The following is a 19197-nucleotide window of genomic DNA, read 5'->3' on the forward strand; positions in this document are numbered from 1 at the left end:
GGGGCCGGTTCTGCTCCTGACACCGCAGGGCTTCGGCCTGGTAAGAGCTCGGGTCACTGCGCTCCGGGGCCGGTTCTGCTCTTGACACCACAGGGCTTCGGCCTGGTAAGGGCTCGGGTCACTGCGCTCCGGGGCCGGTTCTGCTCCTGACCCCGCAGGGCTTCGGCCTGGTAAGAGCTCGGGTCACTGCGCTCCGGGGCCGGTTCTGCTCCTGACACCGCAGGGCTTCGGCCTGGTATGAGCTCGGGTCACTGCGCTCCGGGGCCAGTTCTTCTCCTGACACCGCAGGGCTTCGGCCTGGTATGAGCTCGGGTCACTGCGCTCCGGGGCCGGTTCTGCTCCTGACACCGCAGGGCTTCGGCCTGGTATGAGCTCGGGTCACTGCGCTCCGGGGCCGGTTCTGCTCCTGACACCGCAGGGCTTCGGCCTGGTATGAGCTCGGGTCACTGCGCTCCGGGGCCGGTTCTGCTCCTGACACCGCAGGGCTTCGGCCTGGTATGAGCTCGGGTCACTGCACTCCGGGGCCGGTTCTGCTCCTGACACCGCAGGGCTTCGGCCTGGTATGAGCTCGGGTCACTGCGCTCCGGGGCCGGTTCTGCTCCTGACACCACAGGGCTTCGGCCTGGTATGAGCTCGGGTCACTGCACTCCGGGGCCGGTTCTGCTCCTGACACCGCAGGGCTTCGGCCTGGTATGAGCTCGGGTCACTGCGCTCCGGGGCCGGTTCTGCTCCTGACACCACAGGGCTTCGGCCTGGTATGAGCTCGGGTCACTGCGCTCCGGGGCCGGTTCTGCTCCTGACACCGCAGGGCTTCGGCCTGGTATGAGCTCGGGTCACTGCGCTCCGGGGCCGGTTCTGCTCCTGACACCGCAGGGCTTCGGCCTGGTATGAGCTCGGGTCACTGCGCTCTGGGGCCGGTTCTCCTCCTGACACCGCAGGGCTTCGGCCTGGTATGAGCTCGGGTCACTGCGCTCCGGGGCCGGTTCTGCTCCTGACACCGCAGGGCTTCGGCCTGGTAAGAGCTCGGGTCACTGCGCTCCGGGGCCGGTTCTGCTCCTGACCCCGCAGGGCTTCGGCCTGGTATGAGCTCGGGTCACTGCGCTCCGGGGCCGGTTCTGCTCCTGACACCGCAGGGCTTCGGCCTGGTATGAGCTCGGGTCACTGCGCTCCGGGGCCGGTTCTGCTCCTGACACCGCAGGGCTTCGGCCTGGTAAGAGCTCGGGTCACTGCGCTCCGGGGCCGGTTCTGCTCCTGACACCGCAGGGCTTCGGCCTGGTATGAGCTCGGGTCACTGCGCTCCGGGGCCGGTTCTGCTCCTGACACCGCAGGGCTTCGGCCTGGTATGAGCTCGGGTCACTGCGCTCCGGGGCCGGTTCTGCTCCTGACACCGCAGGGCTTCGGCCTGGTATGAGCTCGGGTCACTGCGCTCCGGGGCCGGTTCTGCTCCTGACACCGCAGGGCTTCGGCCTGGTATGAGCTCGGGTCACTGCGCTCCGGGGCCGGTTCTGCTCCTGACACCGCAGGGCTTCGGCCTGGTATGAGCTCGGGTCACTGCGCTCCGGGGCCGGTTCTGCTCCTGACACCGCAGGGCTTCGGCCTGGTATGAGCTCGGGTCACTGCGCTCCGGGGCCGGTTCTGCTCCTGACACCGCAGGGCTTCGGCCTGGTATGAGCTCGGGTCACTGCGCTCCGGGGCCGGTTCTGCTCCTGACACCGCAGGGCTTCGGCCTGGTAAGAGCTCGGGTCACTGCGCTTCAGGTGCTGGAAGAACTTTATAGCTCTTTTTTGGATAGTGATCAATAAGGGGTATTGTCCTAATTCAGCTCTGCACGAGTTGTTTGGTGTCGCTCTGTTTACTTTTAGGATGCTTTTACAAATTTGGGTATGCAGAGTTTCAATTTCCTCTTTTTCCCATTTTGAGAAATCTTGGGTTTTTAGAGGTCCCCATACCTCACTGCCGTACAGAGCAATCGGTTCGATTATTGCTTTTAGGATTTTTAGCCAGGTTTGAATTGGAATTTCATGTCGAATAGTATTTTTAATCATGTAGAAGACCCTCATCGCTTTCGCCTTCAGTTCAGTCACAGCCAGATTAAAGTTCCCTGTCGAACTCAGTTTTAGCCCCAGATATGTGTATTCGTGGGTGTGTTGGAGGACTTGGTTTCCTGCTCTGAAGATGTATTTATTTTCCCTACACCTGGATCTATTTTGAAAAATCATTATTTTAGTTTTTGCGAGGTTAATTTTGAGAGCCCACGTTTGGCTGAATGTCTCTACGACGTCGAGGAGCTGCTGTAGTCCCTCTTTTGTTTTTGACAGAAGGACTAAATCATCTGCAAAGAGGAGACATTTAACTTCTGATTCAGTCAGGGTTGGGCCGGGGGCCGTGGAGTTATTTAAGGCTTTGGCTAGTTCGTTTATATAAATGTTAAATAGAGTGGGGCTCAATGGGCAACCTTGTCTGACTCCTCGTTGTTGGGAGAAAAATTCTGTTCGCTTATTCCCTATTTTTACAGCACATGTATTGTTTTTATACATGGTGCTTATCAAATCAAATGTTTTCCCTCCAATCCCATTTTCCAGTAGTTTTAGGAAGAGTCCTTCGTGCCAGATCGAATCGAAAGCCTTCTCAAAGTCAACCTCTCTCTCTCTCTCTCCCTCTCTCCCTCGCTCTCTCTCCCTCTCTCACTCTCTCTCTCTCTCTCTCTCTCTCTCTCCTTCTCCCTCTCCCTCTCCCTCTCTCCCTCTCTCACTCTCTCTCTCTCACACTCTCTCTCTCTCGCTCTCTCTCGCTCTCTCTCGCTCTCTCTCGCTCTCTTTCTCGCTCTCTCTCGCTCTCTCTCGCTCTCTCTCGCTCTCTCTCGCTCTCTCTCGCTCTCTCTCGCTCTCTTTCTCGCTCTCTCTCGCTCTCTCTCGCTCTCTCTCGCTCTCTCTCGCTCTCTCTCGCTCTCTCTCGCTCTCTCTCGCTCTCTCTCGCTCTCTCTCGCTCTCTCTCGCTCTCTCTCGCTCTCTTTCTCGCTCTCTCTCGCTCTCTCTCGCTCTCTCTCGCTCTCTCTCGCTCTCTCTCGCTCTCTTTCTCGCTCTCTCTCGCTCTCTCTCGCTCTCTCTCGCTCTCTCTCGCTCTCTTTCTCGCTCTCTCTCGCTCTCTCTCGCTCTCTCTCGCTCTCTCTCGCCCTCTCTCCCTCTCCCTCTCTCTCTCTCTCTCTCTCCCTCTCCCTCTCTCTCTCTCTCTCTCTCTCTCTCTCTCTCTCTCTCTCTCTCTCTCTCTCTCTCTCTATGCTCGTTCTTTCAGTAATATGAGCCCTGTCACAAGCGCAGCAGTCAGTCATCTATCACTCACTGATCAAATAAGCCTTTGGCGGTCACCAAAAAAATTCAATGCAGGTAAAACCTCGTTTCATCTTCTCTCTTATTCAGCCTTTTAGCCGCGCGGTAGTCAGCTCCCTGTCACGTGACAACGGAGCGCAGCGTAAGTGAATGGGAGTGATGGACAGCTAATATTAACCTATCTAAAATCTGCTTTAAAGTTAGGAACGTAAGGATGAAGTTTGATTGGATGAAGGATGGATGTAATCGTTGGATAGAATGATAGTCCGGCCACCGCGTATCAGCGCACATAAGGTACACACTGTGCAGTAATTTGCGAACGTAGAGAAATAAAAACAGGTCGCACCACAACCATTATTTGCACTCGCACAGATGCTCCCAAATATATTTTTAGGTCGCACAGATTAAATTTCAGGAGCATATGCGACCAAAATGGTCGCAATTTCGAGCCCTGGTTCATGTGTTTCTTTCTTCAGTGGGAAAGAAATGAAGGTTTTTGAGGAACACACTCCAGGGTTTCTCCATATAGTGACTTCAATGGGGTCCAACGGGTCGAAGGTCCAGATGTGAGTTTCAGTGCAGCTTCAAAGTCTCGACACGATCCAGCCGAGGAATAAGAGTCTGATCTAGACAAACCAGCCGACATTTATAACAAAATACACATTTATATACTTTTAACATATAAAATGAGATGGAGTTTTTCGCCCTACATTTCTGAACCGGAACACACGTGACCTTTCACCCTGATTGCGTAATGTGTGTCGCATCACAGCTAGAGCAAGACCAGCATTAGTGGATAAAAGTATATAAATGTGTATTTTGTTATAAATGTGGGCTGGTTTGTCTAGATCAGACTCTTATTCCTCGGCTGGATCGTGTCGAGACTTTGAAGCTGCACTGAAACTCACATCTGGACCTTCGACCCGTTGGACCCCATTGAAGTCACTATATGGAGAAACCCTGGAGTGTGTTCCTCAAAAACCTTCATTTCTTTTCCACTAAAGAATGAAACACATGAACATCTTGGATGACGTGTGGGAGAGAGAGTTCACTTCAGAATTAAAATTCTGATAATTCAAATCCTTTAATGGTTATTAACACACACCCACTGCAAGCATCTCAGGGTTCATGAACGCCGAAAGCAACTCTATGCATGTTTAGTAAGATTCTCTCTCTGTTAAACATGTTATTGGACTGTCCTGGGTTTAATACTAGTATAATGCTCTTTTATAAAGTTATTTCACTTAAGGACTTAGTAAGATTATGCCTGAAAAGGGTTTTGATTTTTTTAATCATGTTAAATTATAATATGACTTGTTTGTTTGCTTGGTTTTATTGTATTTGTGATATTTGTATTTTTGTAATTTAACTTTTGCCATGAAAATAGCCTTAGATGCTGATATGCCAATAAATAAATCCATCCACCCATCCAGGACCCGGTGTATAAGATGGCCCCGTGGCAGCAGTCGGGTCACGCCACGCAGTCGAGCTCGGCTCTCACACACACGCAGAGAGGCTTCTACCCGCCGCATGTGCTGGGCTTCGACCCGCGCTGGATGATGATGCCCCCCTACATGGACCCGCGCCTGGCTCAGGGCTGCTCCCCGGTGGACTTCTACGCTCCGGGGGTGCACTCCGCCGGTGAGCAGCGGTGCTGGGGTTAGCATGGATGTTACTCAGGGATATGATCAAACCTAACCAGCATTCATCTTCAGACTCTTCACGAGTGCACACATTTGGGATTCCCAATATTAATAATTGAAGTATTAATTTGAGTTAACCCGGTGTTATTTTGTGGATCATTTAGATACTAATATAGTTTTTTTTTTTTTTTTTTAAGTTTCAGTAATTTTGTTGTCATTTATTTTTTTATTATTTTAGTTTATCAGTTCAATGAAAATGAGAAATGTTGCCTTGACAAATAGTTGAAGTTTAATATAAATTATTTTACTCAAAACAATTTTTTTTTTTTGTGGTTTTAGTCTAACAATAAAAACCCTACCTGAGATTTTGGGTTGATATTTCAATAATTTACGAACGTATTTGCATGTTGGCGATTCTCTGATGTCAGTTAATGCTCACATGACATACAGGTAAACAAACATGCAGCCTTTTTGATCTTTTTTAAATTATTTGGTTATAGTATAAGGATGTGAGATATGACAAAGTAATCACAATATGAATTTTTGTACAAATCATTTTGTCATGTCATTGAGTTGCGATTTGAACTGCGATTACAAACATTTGTCTCATAAAAAAAGTTAAAAAAATATCCTCCTTTTTTAAACTCTAATTACAAAAAATTACTATTATAATACATTTGTACTTTTAAATAAATGAATATATGATGATGATAATTTTACACTACAAGTTACAAGTATATCTCACTTTCAAATAATAAACCCCAAGCTTTTATTTTGGTGGGAAACTATAGGGTGACCTTTTAGACTGTTTAGTATACAAAAGGTTTATAAGCTGCTCTTCTCCACAAAAATGTTGGAAATTATGTGATATGATTTTGTGCGGAGCTCAAGAGTTAAAACACGTCTTATTGCTTTTATAAAACGGTTACACCATAAAAATATTCATTGTAATATTTATTTTATTCATGCCTTCTTTTCTTCAGAACATGCTCTTTATATTGTGATAATGATATTTAACTTGTTTTATTTGAAAGGTCTAGTGAAACCCGTCATTCAGCAGGATCACCTGAACAGCCCCGGTTCCACCTCTGACGAAGGCTGCCATCCCAGCATGCATCAGGAGAGGAGGGCACCATCCACTGAGCCCTACCAAGTGTGGAACCAAGACAGCTACTCGTCAGCGCGCAGTTTCACGCCGCCCTACCAGAGACAGCATGAGAACGACGAACGTGACGACCGGTCCTGCTCCCGACACGACTCCTATGAAGACCGAGGTCACGAACTCACGGAAAGTCCAGCGGAGGAACTGAACAATCAAGGTGGAACCCATGAAGGGCCTTTAATACTTAGCAGAACCCATCCTGGAGATGCCGAACACAGAGACGTGTCCTCCGTCAGGCACCAGAAAGAACCCGCAGAATCCCGTGACGAGGCCTTCGACACCAAGGAGAAGAGCTACGACTCCGATTTCTGGAGGAAAGACGCTAGTGTGAGGAAAGATGGCGGCTGTCAGGCCCAGTGGTCCGATCACGGTTCCAGCAGCAGCAGTAGCATTAGCATTAGCATTAGCCAGCCGTCGGAGTCCAGCGGGAGAACGCTTAGGAGGACCGGACCTATCAAGAAACCTGTGCTGAAGCCGTTGAAGGTTCGGTTAAATTCAATTCACATTTATTTGTATAGCGCTTTTCCTAATGCACATCGTTTCAAAGCAGCTTTACTGAAAATGCATGAGTGATCTATTATCAGAGGAAACTGTCTAAGTTATGTATTTCAGAAATGTACACAGATCACAGTTTATTAATTTAAACAATGTAGTAATTTAAAGCAGAAACAATGAGCTCACTGAAGTAATGAATACTTGTTTGTTAACAAATAAAGGTTGAGGACAAGGAGAACGAGAAACCCAAATCTGAGCCTGAGGAGAAGCCCGTCCCATACAGACTAGAGAAGGAAGTGGTCACTAATGTCTACGACCTGAAAAAAGACGCCCCGCTCGTGTCTAACAGGCACTCCGCTCCACCTCCCGCATCTTCCCCCGAGGAAAAACACGCGGATGCTCCGAAGTTAGAGAAAACAAGAAGTCTGCATGAAGATCTGCACAAGGAGAGCTGCTGGGACACCGCTAAGCCTCAGTCTGTGGACTCTTCTGATAGCAGAGATGCTCCACGCCGCAACAACTGGATATTCATCGATGAAGAGCAGGCATTCGCCGGGGCGAGAGGAACTGGTCGTGGACGTAGCCGCGGGTTTAGAGAGTTTAGCTCTCGCGGTGGCGCTCGTGGCGGACGAGGCGACGCGAACCGTGGAGGCTATAATAATAATAACAATACGACAGGAGTGCAGAGACCAGCGCGGGGACGTGGCTCTCGAGATTTCAGAAGCGAAGATCTTCAACGAGGAAAACCCCGTCGACGCAACGTTAGCGAGACGCACAGCGAAGCCTCGGAATACGAAGAGCTTCCCAAACGTCCACGGCAAAAGGTCGCAGAGAACGGAGAGGCTTCGTATGCGCCACCTGGAGAGGTTAAAAGAGCCGATCGGGAGTCGTGGAGATCCAACAAGGTGTACACCGACGAGCAAAGCGGGAACGGCGACAAGGCCAAATCAACAAGAGTGTTTGGAAGGTCGTTACCGCCTCGGCTCAACGCGGGATACAACCGTGGGTTCGTCTCGAGGGATATTTCCACATGGAGAGGAAGAGGAACTCAGTTTGGAAGCGGATCTGCGCAGGAGAACGGATACAACTTTGGCACGGACTCCTATTCCAAACGTTCGTCAGAACGCGACCCGCTAAAATACCCGCCGCCTAAATTCACCAGTCCTTTTGTAGAGAATGGCGTCGAGGATAGAGAGGGAGGCTACTATATTGATAACGATAACCCCGATAACCGGCCAATGAGACGCCGGCGTCCGCCTCGCCAAGATAAACCGCCACGGTTCCGCCGACTACGCCAAGAACGTGAAGGAGGAGGGCAATGGAACGGCGAAGAATATGTAAACGGAGACTTTGCTAATCAGTGGCCGGGTCGACCCAAGGAAGAGCACTGGCCGAATCACTATTCTGGAGGACGACCGCAAGAGATCACGGGTCAGAGTCAAGCCGAGGATTGGGAAACCGGCTCTGAGAACAGTGATTTCAGCGACTGGAGGGAGAAACGTGGCCCACATGGCGACTCGCTTGCTGACGCGGGGCACGGGGAACCCGGTTCTGAGAAGAGAGAGCTCTCCAAACGGAGCTTCTCCAGCCAGAGACCAGTCGTCGAGAGACAGAACCGGAAGAGTGAAGTGTGTGTAATGGAAAACAACAAGATGACCCGCTCAACAGACACCCAGTCCGGTGCAGGCTCCTCCGGTAGAAACGAGAGCTGGCAGAACGGTGTTGCTTGCAACAGCAAACGGTACGTTTCTTTAGAACACGTGCTTTGTGAGATATAACTTACACTGTGTTGGAGAATGTCCCCCTGTAGTCAATGATTGTATCCCTTAAAACTCATCTTTGATCTCCAAATTTAAATCACCGCTTTAAAATATCTTGAATGTAACTCGACACCCTCGCCTCATTTAGTATGCGCTGTTCTGTGAATATGCAAATGAGCCCCGCCTCCACTCTCTCCCTCAGCTCAGAGATCCACTGGTTGACGATCACACGTTGATCTGATTGGTTACAAGGTCGTTTGTGACGTCAGAAACACCAGCGATTTCAAACCGTGTTTTTGAGACTGTCTTTGGTTCACTGCAGTTTTAAGGAGGAAATACTCAGCAATGCTGTCGACTTATGAACTTACACATGGTGTGTCTTAAAGCAGATTAAAAACACCATATAGACACATAAACAACATTAAACGCTGGATTTACACCACAGGGGGACTTTAAGTAATGCATCTTGCGTTACTCCCTAAAAAAATTGCATCTGTTATTCATGTTACTGGTGATGTGTTACTTGTTACATAAAAAATAATGATCTGATAACATAACGCACTGTACTTGCAAAGCATTAGCCCCGACACTAATGATGAAATTCACACTATGAATGTCTCTTAATCCACTTCAGAGGTCCAGAGGAATCGGTCCCGGGCCTGAGCTCGGCATCTGTGTACGGTGTGGAGCAGAGCGACGACACCAGCGCCGCCGAAGCCACGGGGAAGATCATCGAGAAAGACATGAAACCCAGAAGCATGAAGGGGGACATGACAGAACAACTGTCCCAATATGACCTGAATACTTACTCAAGTAAGCCACAAAACATTTTTTTAATGATAGAAGCGCCTTTCCAATACAGGAGAATTGACGACAAACCATTGAGACAGAATAAAACTCTATATAGCCACAGTGCAAATGTTCAGTAATGCTCAATAACACCAGTGTTAGTTATTAGTGTGTTGAACTGGCGGTTATGGAAAGGGGCGGGACATTTCCCAAACACTCAAAGCGCTCGACCAATCACAACACACTGCTCCAGCCGACCAATCAGAGCACAGTGTGCTTTTCAGAAGGAGGGGCTTCATAGAGACAGGAAGTAAACAGGGCGTTACTGGCAGACTGGGAAGAGAGGAGCCGCAACAGTGGAGAATATGAGGAGAATAATCAAAATTCAAGCAGGAAAACATGAATTGAATTAGAGCTAAACACATTATATATTAAAAATGGCCTCTTTAAAAATAAGTTGTTTATTGGTATTAATGGTTCCATGAAGACCCTTCAACATCCATGTAATCTTTTACATTGCATAAAAGGTTTTTTATTCTGGTAAAACGTTCTTTAGATTTATTAATGTTCATCACACACAGAAAAAAATGGTTCGGTTGAAGAACTGTTCACTAAAAGGTTGTTTGGGGAACTAAAAATGGAGGTTCTGTGAAAAAAGATTTATTTTCAAGTTGAGTAGTTATATATCGATTTAAGAAACCACACTGTAAAGAGGTAGCGAAGACTTTAACAGTGCTGTGCTGTAAATCTACAACAACAGAAACGCATCAGTTAGCGGTTGACGGTGTTTGAAATCGAGCTGTGCGTTAGGTCGTGGTGTTCAGTATTGGAGCTAGGGTTGGGTATTGTTTGAATTTAATGATTCCTAATTTCAATTCCATTAAGGTAAAAAACAACAACCTTAGATATTTCATTCACATTTAGTCTTATTGCAAAAGATCGAATTGTAGGGCTAAACATTTAAACTGTAGGGCTAAACAGGCTAAATAACTCTTACTCAAGGAGTATGCCTGTGGTTTGAAAACACCATAGAAGAACAACTAGCCAAACTAATATACACTTCAAGCATTATTAAATACAATAAACACTCAGTTATTAAAAAAGAACAAATAAAAAATTAGCAATCAAAACAAGTAGATACAACTGAACAAAGATACGATTGAAATAAACAAAGATACGATTGAAATAAACAAAGATACGATTGAAATAAACAAAGATACGATTGAAATAAACAAAGATACGATTGAAATAAACAGTGTTTTAAGATTTTCAGGTGTTCAGGTTCAGAAACCAATCAAATGTAAAATAACACTGCACTTTATAAATAAAATACACATTATAGTTACAAAAGTTATCCAGTCTAGAGCGAGTGAGTGTTCTCAGTCTTCTATTGTGTGATTAGTGTTATTATAGAGACGGCAGGAATATCAGCGCTGTCCCTTTAAGAGCTGCACGGGTCCAATACACATGAACACAGCATTCGAGTTGAAATTTTATTACAAGTATTCGTTTCCTGAGCAAGTATTCGATTCTGTTTTCGATTCCCAACCCTAATTGGAGCTGTCATTTGTGTTTGTTCTCAGTTGAAAGTGATTCAGGAGCATCTGTGCCCAGTCCAGAGGTGTACCAGGACGCTCTGTCCAAGAAGCAGCGCCGCCCGCAGGATGAAGACCGCAGGAGGAAAGATCAGGGTCCTCCGGTGAGTAATCCAGAGCGCATCTAAAAGACCATCACAACTTAGTTATTTAAAGGTGCTGTATGTTACTTTTTTTACTCTACTAAAGCATAAAAGTTTGCAGATATTTAGGAAACTGAGTTCACATACTCGTTTCTCTGATAAACACTTCTACAGCCGGTTTTTTTACTTATTAATTTACACGTTCCATGTTGTCAGTCGGTTTTTGTTTTGGTCTGTGTGACTCCGCCCACTGCCAGTTCAGCCAATAGTATTTCGACACCCCGGGATGCCAGTTAGCAGGAAACGCAGCGTATAGTAGCCATGGAAATGAGCAAACAAACTGGGTCAGAGATCGCAGATTCCACACAACCTAAAAAGCCCCGATATCCATCTACAGGGTAGCCGCGGGGTCTTAAAAGTCTTAAAAAGGTCTTAAATTTCATGTTCCTAAATTAAGGCCTTAAAAAGTCTTAAATTCCATTGTCGAGTCTTAATTTTTTAAACGAATGTCTTAAATTTCATTATACTAGCCTTATTTAAAGTCAACCAGACTGCAACGCAAGGTGAAATGGGGGGAAAAACCAGTCCCTCCAGGATTTCGCAATGTCGCGATCGCAACTATTAATGCAACTTCAACAAATCCCCGTGAATTCGCCTTGCAACTTTGACCAATCATCACGGTCTCCTGCAAAGCGTCATCAAACTCACTTCTTTGTTTTGTTCAGAAGACGTAGCAGACATGTGTGCTGCCAACGTCTCACATTTACCTACAAAAATAACAGCGAGAGAGGCGCGATCGAAATGTGTGTGTGAGAGAGAGAGACGGATCGAACTGTGTGTGTGAGAGAGAGAGAGAAAGAGGCGCGGGCGCGATCGGACTGTGTGAGAGAGAGACGGATCCAACTGTGTGTGTGAGAAAGAGAGAGAGAGAGAGAGAGAGAGAAAGAGGCGCGGGCGCGATCGGACTGTGTGTGTGTGAGTGAGAGAGACGGATCCAACTGTGTGTGTGTGATCGAACAGTGGAAACATAAAAACATACTCCGTCATTTTGTTCATCAAACAGCAAAGTGTTTACTTAATTGTTTACACTCGCAACGTTAAACACAACGTTGTGCTTCTGTCGCACTCTAAACTCTTGTCAAACTGTAACCTACAAAGGAAGCAAGATGACTGAACTTATTGTAAAATCGAACGCTTTCAGAAGGAGCTACAAAGACGAACTGGCTGAGCTTAAGAATATAGACGAAGAGATTGTTGCCAAAGGTGTTGAGCTAAGAAACTTGTAGCTACTAAGTGATTTGATGTTGTTGTGATGTACTGAAAACTCTCTCTCCTATCTACCTCTCTCTCGCTCTCCTATCTATCTATTGCTCTCTCTCTTTCTAATATCTGTCTATTGCTCTCTCTCTCCTGTCTCCTATCTAATCTGTCTATCTGTTAGTTTATCTTTTTATTGTTATGAATGTTTGAAATTTACCAAAAACATTGTGTTAAATTAGTTTTTTTTTATAATAAATGTATTTTTAATTAAAACATTTGTTAGTAATAGTCATTATTGGGATTTGATCTGGTGTTTTACGGCTGCATAATGGGTGCGATGTAGGTCTTAATTTTCATTAAAGTGGTCTTAAAAAGGTCTTAAAGTCTTAAATTTGGGGTGATCAAACCTGGGGAAACCCTGATCTAAAAATCTCTATAAACGAGACATTATTAAAACGTGGATAAATCAACTCCTCAACGTATGTATGTCTCCTCGGCAACAAATTGCGCATGTCCTCAAACTGGCAACCCGCGTGAGCGTCGAGTCTGCGGAGGCGGGGGAACAAAGATCTCTGGTATTTTGAATTTGGACTGCAGTTCCTATTCCCACCACTAGCTGTTATTCTTACAGACTGCACCTTTAAAACTGCATGAAGTATCACTTGACTGCATATTGAAGGTAATTTGTTTGTGCGCCCAAAGGGTTCGGTGAAAAACAGAACAATTGCTTCGAAAATGCCTCCCCGTTTTGCTAAGAAGCAGGGCAGCATGTCCCTCGAGCAACCCGAAGAAACGCTCTCCGCCAACAACCTGGGGACTGAGATCTGGGAGACGAACAGCACGGGTAAAGCAGATGGAAACAGTGAGACTAATGAAGTTGATGAGTAGCTCATGTGATTCTTAATGACTTTGTGTTCCCTCCTGAAGCTCTGAGTGTCCAGTCGTCAGGCGGAGACTCGTGGACGAAGCAGGTTTCCTACACGGGAAGCGAACCCAATTCAGAGGTGCGGGTCTTTCTACTTTATGACAATCTCTTGCTAGTTTTGTAGGAATCCCAAGAATCGTTTGAACTTTTCTGAATTACTTTTTTTTTTTATATATAATTGTAGTATTATAAGTAATAGTATTACATAGGGGTGTAACGGTACACGTATTCGTATTGAACCGTTCGGTACTAGGCTTTCGGTTCGGTTTTCGGTACGCATTTTTAAACCGAACGGTTTGTGGACCATTTTCCTGCCGACCAAAATTTCCTTATTTCAAATGTAGGCGCGTCGCGCGTGGCGAGCGCGCTCATAATGTAAGAGACGCTGGCGTGACCACAACATTGCCCAACATCAAATGGCAAATGTAAGCGGAACGAAACTGAGCCACTCGTTATTGTGTGGTTGGCGGACCGTTTATCAGTTTGGACCAATGCAGCGCGAGCCGATCTTCATCATCAGCACTGTTACTACACAGCCCAATCCAGTAAACATTTGAGTTCGCCACTGAAGTACTAACTCATCGCTGCGAGATCTAGTGAGACACATTCACATTTCTCCGTTATTAACGGATCAAACAGCGCTGACGTGGAAACCAGGAAGAAACATTGTGCCATGAATGAACTATCCAGTGTCCACAGATCAGCAACATCACCATGGGTTTACTGTAGTAACACTACTAACTGTAGTAACACTACTAACTGTAGTAACACTACTAACTGTAGTAACACTACTAACTGACTACTAACTGTAGTAACACTACTAACTGTAGTAACACTACTAACTGTAGTAACACTACTAACTGTAGTAACACTACTACTAACTGTAGTAACACTACTAACTGTAGTAACACTACTAACTGTAGTAACACTACTAACTGTAGTAACACTACTAACTGTAGTAACACTACTAACTGTAGTAACACTACTACTAACTGTAGTAACACTACTAACTGTAGTAACACTACTAACTGTAGTAACACTACTAACTGTAGTAACACTACTAACTGTAGTAACACTACTACTAACTGTAGTAACACTACTACTAACTGTAGTAACACTACTAACTGTAGTAACACTACTACTAACTGTAGTAACACTACTAACTGTAGTAACACTACTAACTGTAGTAACACTACTACTAACTGTAGTAACACTACTAACTGTAGTAACACTACTAACTGTAGTAACACTACTAACTGTAGTAACACTACTACTAACTGTAGTAACACTACTACTAACTGTAGTAACACTACTAACTGTAGTAACACTACTACTAACTGTAGTAACACTACTAACTGTAGTAACACTACTAACTGTAGTAACACTACTAACTGTAGTAACACTACTAACTGTAGTAACACTACTAACTGTAGTAACACTACTACTAACTGTAGTAACACTACTACTAACTGTAGTAACACTACTAACTGTAGTAACACTACTAACTGTAGTAACACTACTACTAACTGTAGTAACACTACTACTAACTGTAGTAACACTACTACTAACTGTAGTAGGGCTGTAGCGATACACTAATCTCACGATACAATACGATACACGATATTCAGCTCACGATACGATATATATCACGATATTCAGCCAACGATACGATTCGATATAATTCGATACACTTACATCATTTTCTGAAAGATTTAAAGGGGACAGAGTGATTTTGGTGACATCTTGTGAGTGTTCCATTTACTTTGATTGAATTAATTGAACTGAAAACTAAAAACATCAATTACACAATATATGTCTCTGACTGGACAGAGCTACACCTTGCAAATGCTGGACAAAATGAATTAAAGATGTGTTGAGAAAATTAGTTCCATTTATTGAAACAGTGCAAACTGTAGCTTGCAAGTCTTTGAAAAGTAAATTAAGTGCAGTACTGCAATTAACAATGGAGAGTTAAAAAGTGCAAATAAAGTTTTGAGAAAAAAGGTTTTATAAAAAGATAAACCTCACATATTTCAGCCTTTTATAAAAAGAATGAGTCAAAAAAGATAAATTACTGACATGATTTACAATGCACATTAGCTTATCTTTTATTATTAATAGTAAAATTCGGTCCGATTTTCCCGTGGCGTCTGTCGTTGCTAAGCAACCATGAACTGCGCTCTCCACAACGACAAAGAACGAGGTTTTAGTAGCAAATGGATTTCCACCACCGGAAAACGCTTGCTGTAGCTCTGCTCTGCTACAAGATTTATTTACGGAGCAGAGAAAAACACCCGTAGTGTTTGGGTGCACCCCCATCCTTCATGTTGGCCGAGCTTTTAATGTTGTTATGGAAAGGGTGAAACTGATGGTTGGTTATCACATGAACTGCGGTGCGCTTGCGCCATTCTGAAAAGTTGAGGTGTTTTCATCTCGCTGCGCCTGGAGAAAATGAGCGCGTCGCTTCAATTATGAGCGCGCTTGCCGCGCGCCTACATTTGAAATAACGAACTTGAGCACGCAAAAGACACGATATGTGAACGGCCCCTTGACGAGCCAAGTTAAACACGGGGGATTTGAATGGGACTTATATATCGATACTCGCGGCTTAAATATCGATACTATCTTGGGGGGGGGAAATATCGATTTATATCGCAGAATCGATTAAATCGCCCACCCCTAAACTGTAGTAACACTACTACTAACTGTAGTAACACTACTACTAACTGTAGTAACACTACTAACTGTAGTAACACTACTAACTGTAGTAACACTACTAACTGTAGTAACACTACTAACTGTAGTAACACTACTAACTGTAGTAACACTACTACTAACTGTAGTAACACTACTACTAACTGTAGTAACACTACTAACTGACTACTAACTGTAGTAACACTACTAACTGACTACTAACTGTAGTAACACTACTAACTGACTACTAACTGTAGTAACACTACTAACTGTAGTAACACTACTAACTTAACTGTAGTAACACTACTAACTGTAGTAACACTACTAACTGTAGTAACACTACTAACTGTAGTAACACTACTAACTGTAGTAACACTACTAACTGTAGTAACACTACTAACTGTAGTAACACTACTAACTGTAGTAACACTACTAACTGACTACTAACTGTAGTAACACTACTAACTGACTACTAACTGTAGTAACACTACTAACTGACTACCAACTGTAGTAACACTACTAACTGTAGTAACACTACTAACTTAACTGTAGTAACACTACTAACTGTAGTAACACTACTAACTGTAGTAACACTACTAACTGTAGTAACACTACTAACTGTAGTAACACTACTACTAACTGTAGTAACACTACTACTAACTGTAGTAACACTACTACTAACTGTAGTAACACTACTAACTGACTACTAACTGTAGTAACACTACTAACTGACTACTAACTGTAGTAACACTACTAACTGACTACTAACTGTAGTAACACTACTAACTGTAGTAACACTACTAACTTAACTGTAGTAACACTACTAACTGTAGTAACACTACTAACTGTAGTAACACTACTAACTGTAGTAACACTACTAACTGTCTGTAGTAACACTACTAACTGTAGTAACACTACTAACTGTAGTAACACTACTAACTGTAGTAACACTACTAACTGTAGTAACACTACTACTAACTGTAGTAACACTACTAACTGACTACTAACTGTAGTAACACTACTAACTGTAGTAACACTACTAACTTAACTGTAGTAACACTACTAACTGTAGTAACACTACTAACTGTCTGTAGTAACACTACTAACTGTAGTAACACTACTAACTGTAGTAACACTACTAACTGTAACCATGGGAGTGTGGCAGGAATAGTAGGCTATAATGCTTTCAAGTAACATCACGTCGGTTTTATTTTGACATTATGAATACAATTGCTGCCCTCAAATGTTAATCTGAACTAAAATAAACCTTTGTTTATAACTACTACAATATTACATTTCATTTTGTCCAAGGAGCTGTTTTGGTTTATAAGCTCCTAAGAAGAGTCAAGTATAGCTCCATCATTGCTCAAAGTAAAAAAATATCATACTTTATGATGTTAGTTTTAATAAAAATATAATTAAAAAAATGAAATCAAGGAAATTTCTCTGGCATTTCTTTTTTTTTGCTGTATCGAAAACGTACCGAACCGTGACACAAGTGTATCGAACCGAACCGTGAGTTTTGTGAACCGTTACACCCCTAGTATTACATTAAGATGTACATTATACCGTACAAGAGTAATATATTTCTATTGCAGTTTCTCAAAGTTAAACCAAACTTTTATAGTGACGGGTTGAAGACCTTCTTCTGTAAGCTCAGATTAAATGTTGTCAGCACTTGATTTGGCCATTTTTAACACTCGATGGGTCGGTGCCTAAAACAGTATTCGATACCCAACCCTAATCGATCATCAAGGATAGTTTACAGCTGCATATTTTCCTTTTAAGATTGACATTGTTTTGGATATAATCGAGATTGGTATTGAATCAAATTGGTTTGTGAATCGACACCAAACGGGGAAATTTGTATCAATGCCCAGCCCTACACTTCTGCGTACAGCATCCCTCACTCGCAGAGCCGATCCCGAGACTAACGCCCCACTGTCCTGTCCTCCAGGACTCAGACGCCGGGCCCGAGCAGAGCAAAGAACACAAGCCCGGGCCCATCGGCAACGAGCGCTCGCTGAAGAACCGCAAGGGCTCCGAGGGCCTGGAGCGCCTCGAGGGACCCATAACCCCCGTCAACGGAGTGGACCTTCATGTGGACGGTGTTCTCCCAGTGCCGCCCATCGAGTTCGGCGTCAGCGCCAAGGATTCGGACTTCAGCCTCCCTCCCGGATCCACACCGGTTCCCGTGTCCAACCCCGTCTCCAAGCTTCAGGACGCGCTCGCTGGCAACGTGCGTACATGAGCTCCTAGCAGGGGTGTGCGATACACAGGCAAACCAAACATTATCCAGACACCAGATATCATTTTATATTTTTTTACTTGTGTGATCAGGACACTATAGTTATGTAAGTGAGGAGAGCAAAATAAAGTAAACTGTGACACATTATACCCAAATATTCTTCATACAGTGACTACCAGTAACATTTATACACATTCAGGAGCAGAAATGATTCCTCCACTTTGAGCTGATCATGTTCTGCTGAAGTGTGTTTTCTGTAATCGCTAATGCTCTTTTTACACACACACTGAACAACATGAAGCATTGCTTGGTCACTGGTTGAGCTAAACTGGTATTATCTAATTGTGTAGTTAAATTTAACAGCTGACAGATATTCAACATAATTCATGTGTGAGAGTCTAACAGAAGGACGGACAAAACCAGTCAAATATCCACTGATTTATCATGTCTTATCACCATTTTCTAAACTATAGCGAATAAACTGTGATAATGTGAGAAATGTTCAAGGTGTCTGAATAAATTTTAGTTTGACTGTATATCGTTTGCGATAATATCGTAATTGTTGTTTTAACGATGGGCGGTTTTGACATTTTCGAGTATATCCGTCACACTGGTCTTGTAGATCAGGCTAGTGCGGGTGAGCGTTTTGAGTGCTCAAATAGATTTAGTCTAGATTTACATCATTTAACATAGTTAATAAATATTAATTACAAATATCATGCTGATATTTTTCTCCAAATATCAGCATAACAAATGTGATAACTTCTTGTTTATTAAAATTGTATGAAATTAATATTGAGTGACTTACATTTTAGACACCCTATTGGCTGTTTTTGCTCTATTTCACCAACGAAAATAGTCCAAAACAAAACAACTGCGTCTGAGCGACAGCGGCGTTTCCTCACTGAATGAATCGGCTTTTTGAAGAAATCAGTCAATGATTCAATGACTAAAATAGATTAAACAGTCAAGCGTTCCTGAATGAATCCGCCGTTTGAAGGATTTGGTTGAATCGCAATGACTCGCTTGTTTACGGTGACTTGCTGCCACCCACTGGTGGTTTTAATTTATTTCTCATTTAAAGTATCTTTTCATATTTTAAATATCAAATATTCAATATTTTGTTTTAAACATTATTTATGCTTGTGTAACCAGTTTAAATGCATTCATTATAATGGTAAAAATGCCCATAAAAGGTAAAAATCATATTGGGAAAA

At 43.9% G+C, this 19197-nt stretch overlaps 1 protein-coding gene across 1 annotated transcript in view; it reads left to right on the top strand.

The window, feature by feature from the left end:
* The window catches only part of prrc2b (proline-rich coiled-coil 2B), a gene marked incomplete at its 5' end in the record, with an annotated part of 42825 nt that overhangs the window by 6306 nt on the left and 17322 nt on the right, over positions 1 to 19197 (top strand). The window contains 8 exons of the mRNA XM_056243809.1: positions 4760 to 4967; positions 6004 to 6614; positions 6848 to 8367; positions 9021 to 9199; positions 10759 to 10874; positions 12816 to 12957; positions 13041 to 13117; positions 17690 to 17971. Of these exons, the coding sequence (XP_056099784.1) occupies positions 4760 to 4967; positions 6004 to 6614; positions 6848 to 8367; positions 9021 to 9199; positions 10759 to 10874; positions 12816 to 12957; positions 13041 to 13117; positions 17690 to 17971 (3135 nt within the window). The remainder of the gene's footprint in view (positions 1 to 4759; positions 4968 to 6003; positions 6615 to 6847; positions 8368 to 9020; positions 9200 to 10758; positions 10875 to 12815; positions 12958 to 13040; positions 13118 to 17689; positions 17972 to 19197) is intronic.

Source organism: Rhinichthys klamathensis, unplaced genomic scaffold (genome assembly GCF_029890125.1).
Source record: "Rhinichthys klamathensis goyatoka isolate OS25496 unplaced genomic scaffold, OSU_Roscu_1.1 h1tg000847l_1, whole genome shotgun sequence".
Taxonomy (NCBI): Eukaryota; Metazoa; Chordata; class Actinopteri; order Cypriniformes; family Leuciscidae; genus Rhinichthys; species Rhinichthys klamathensis.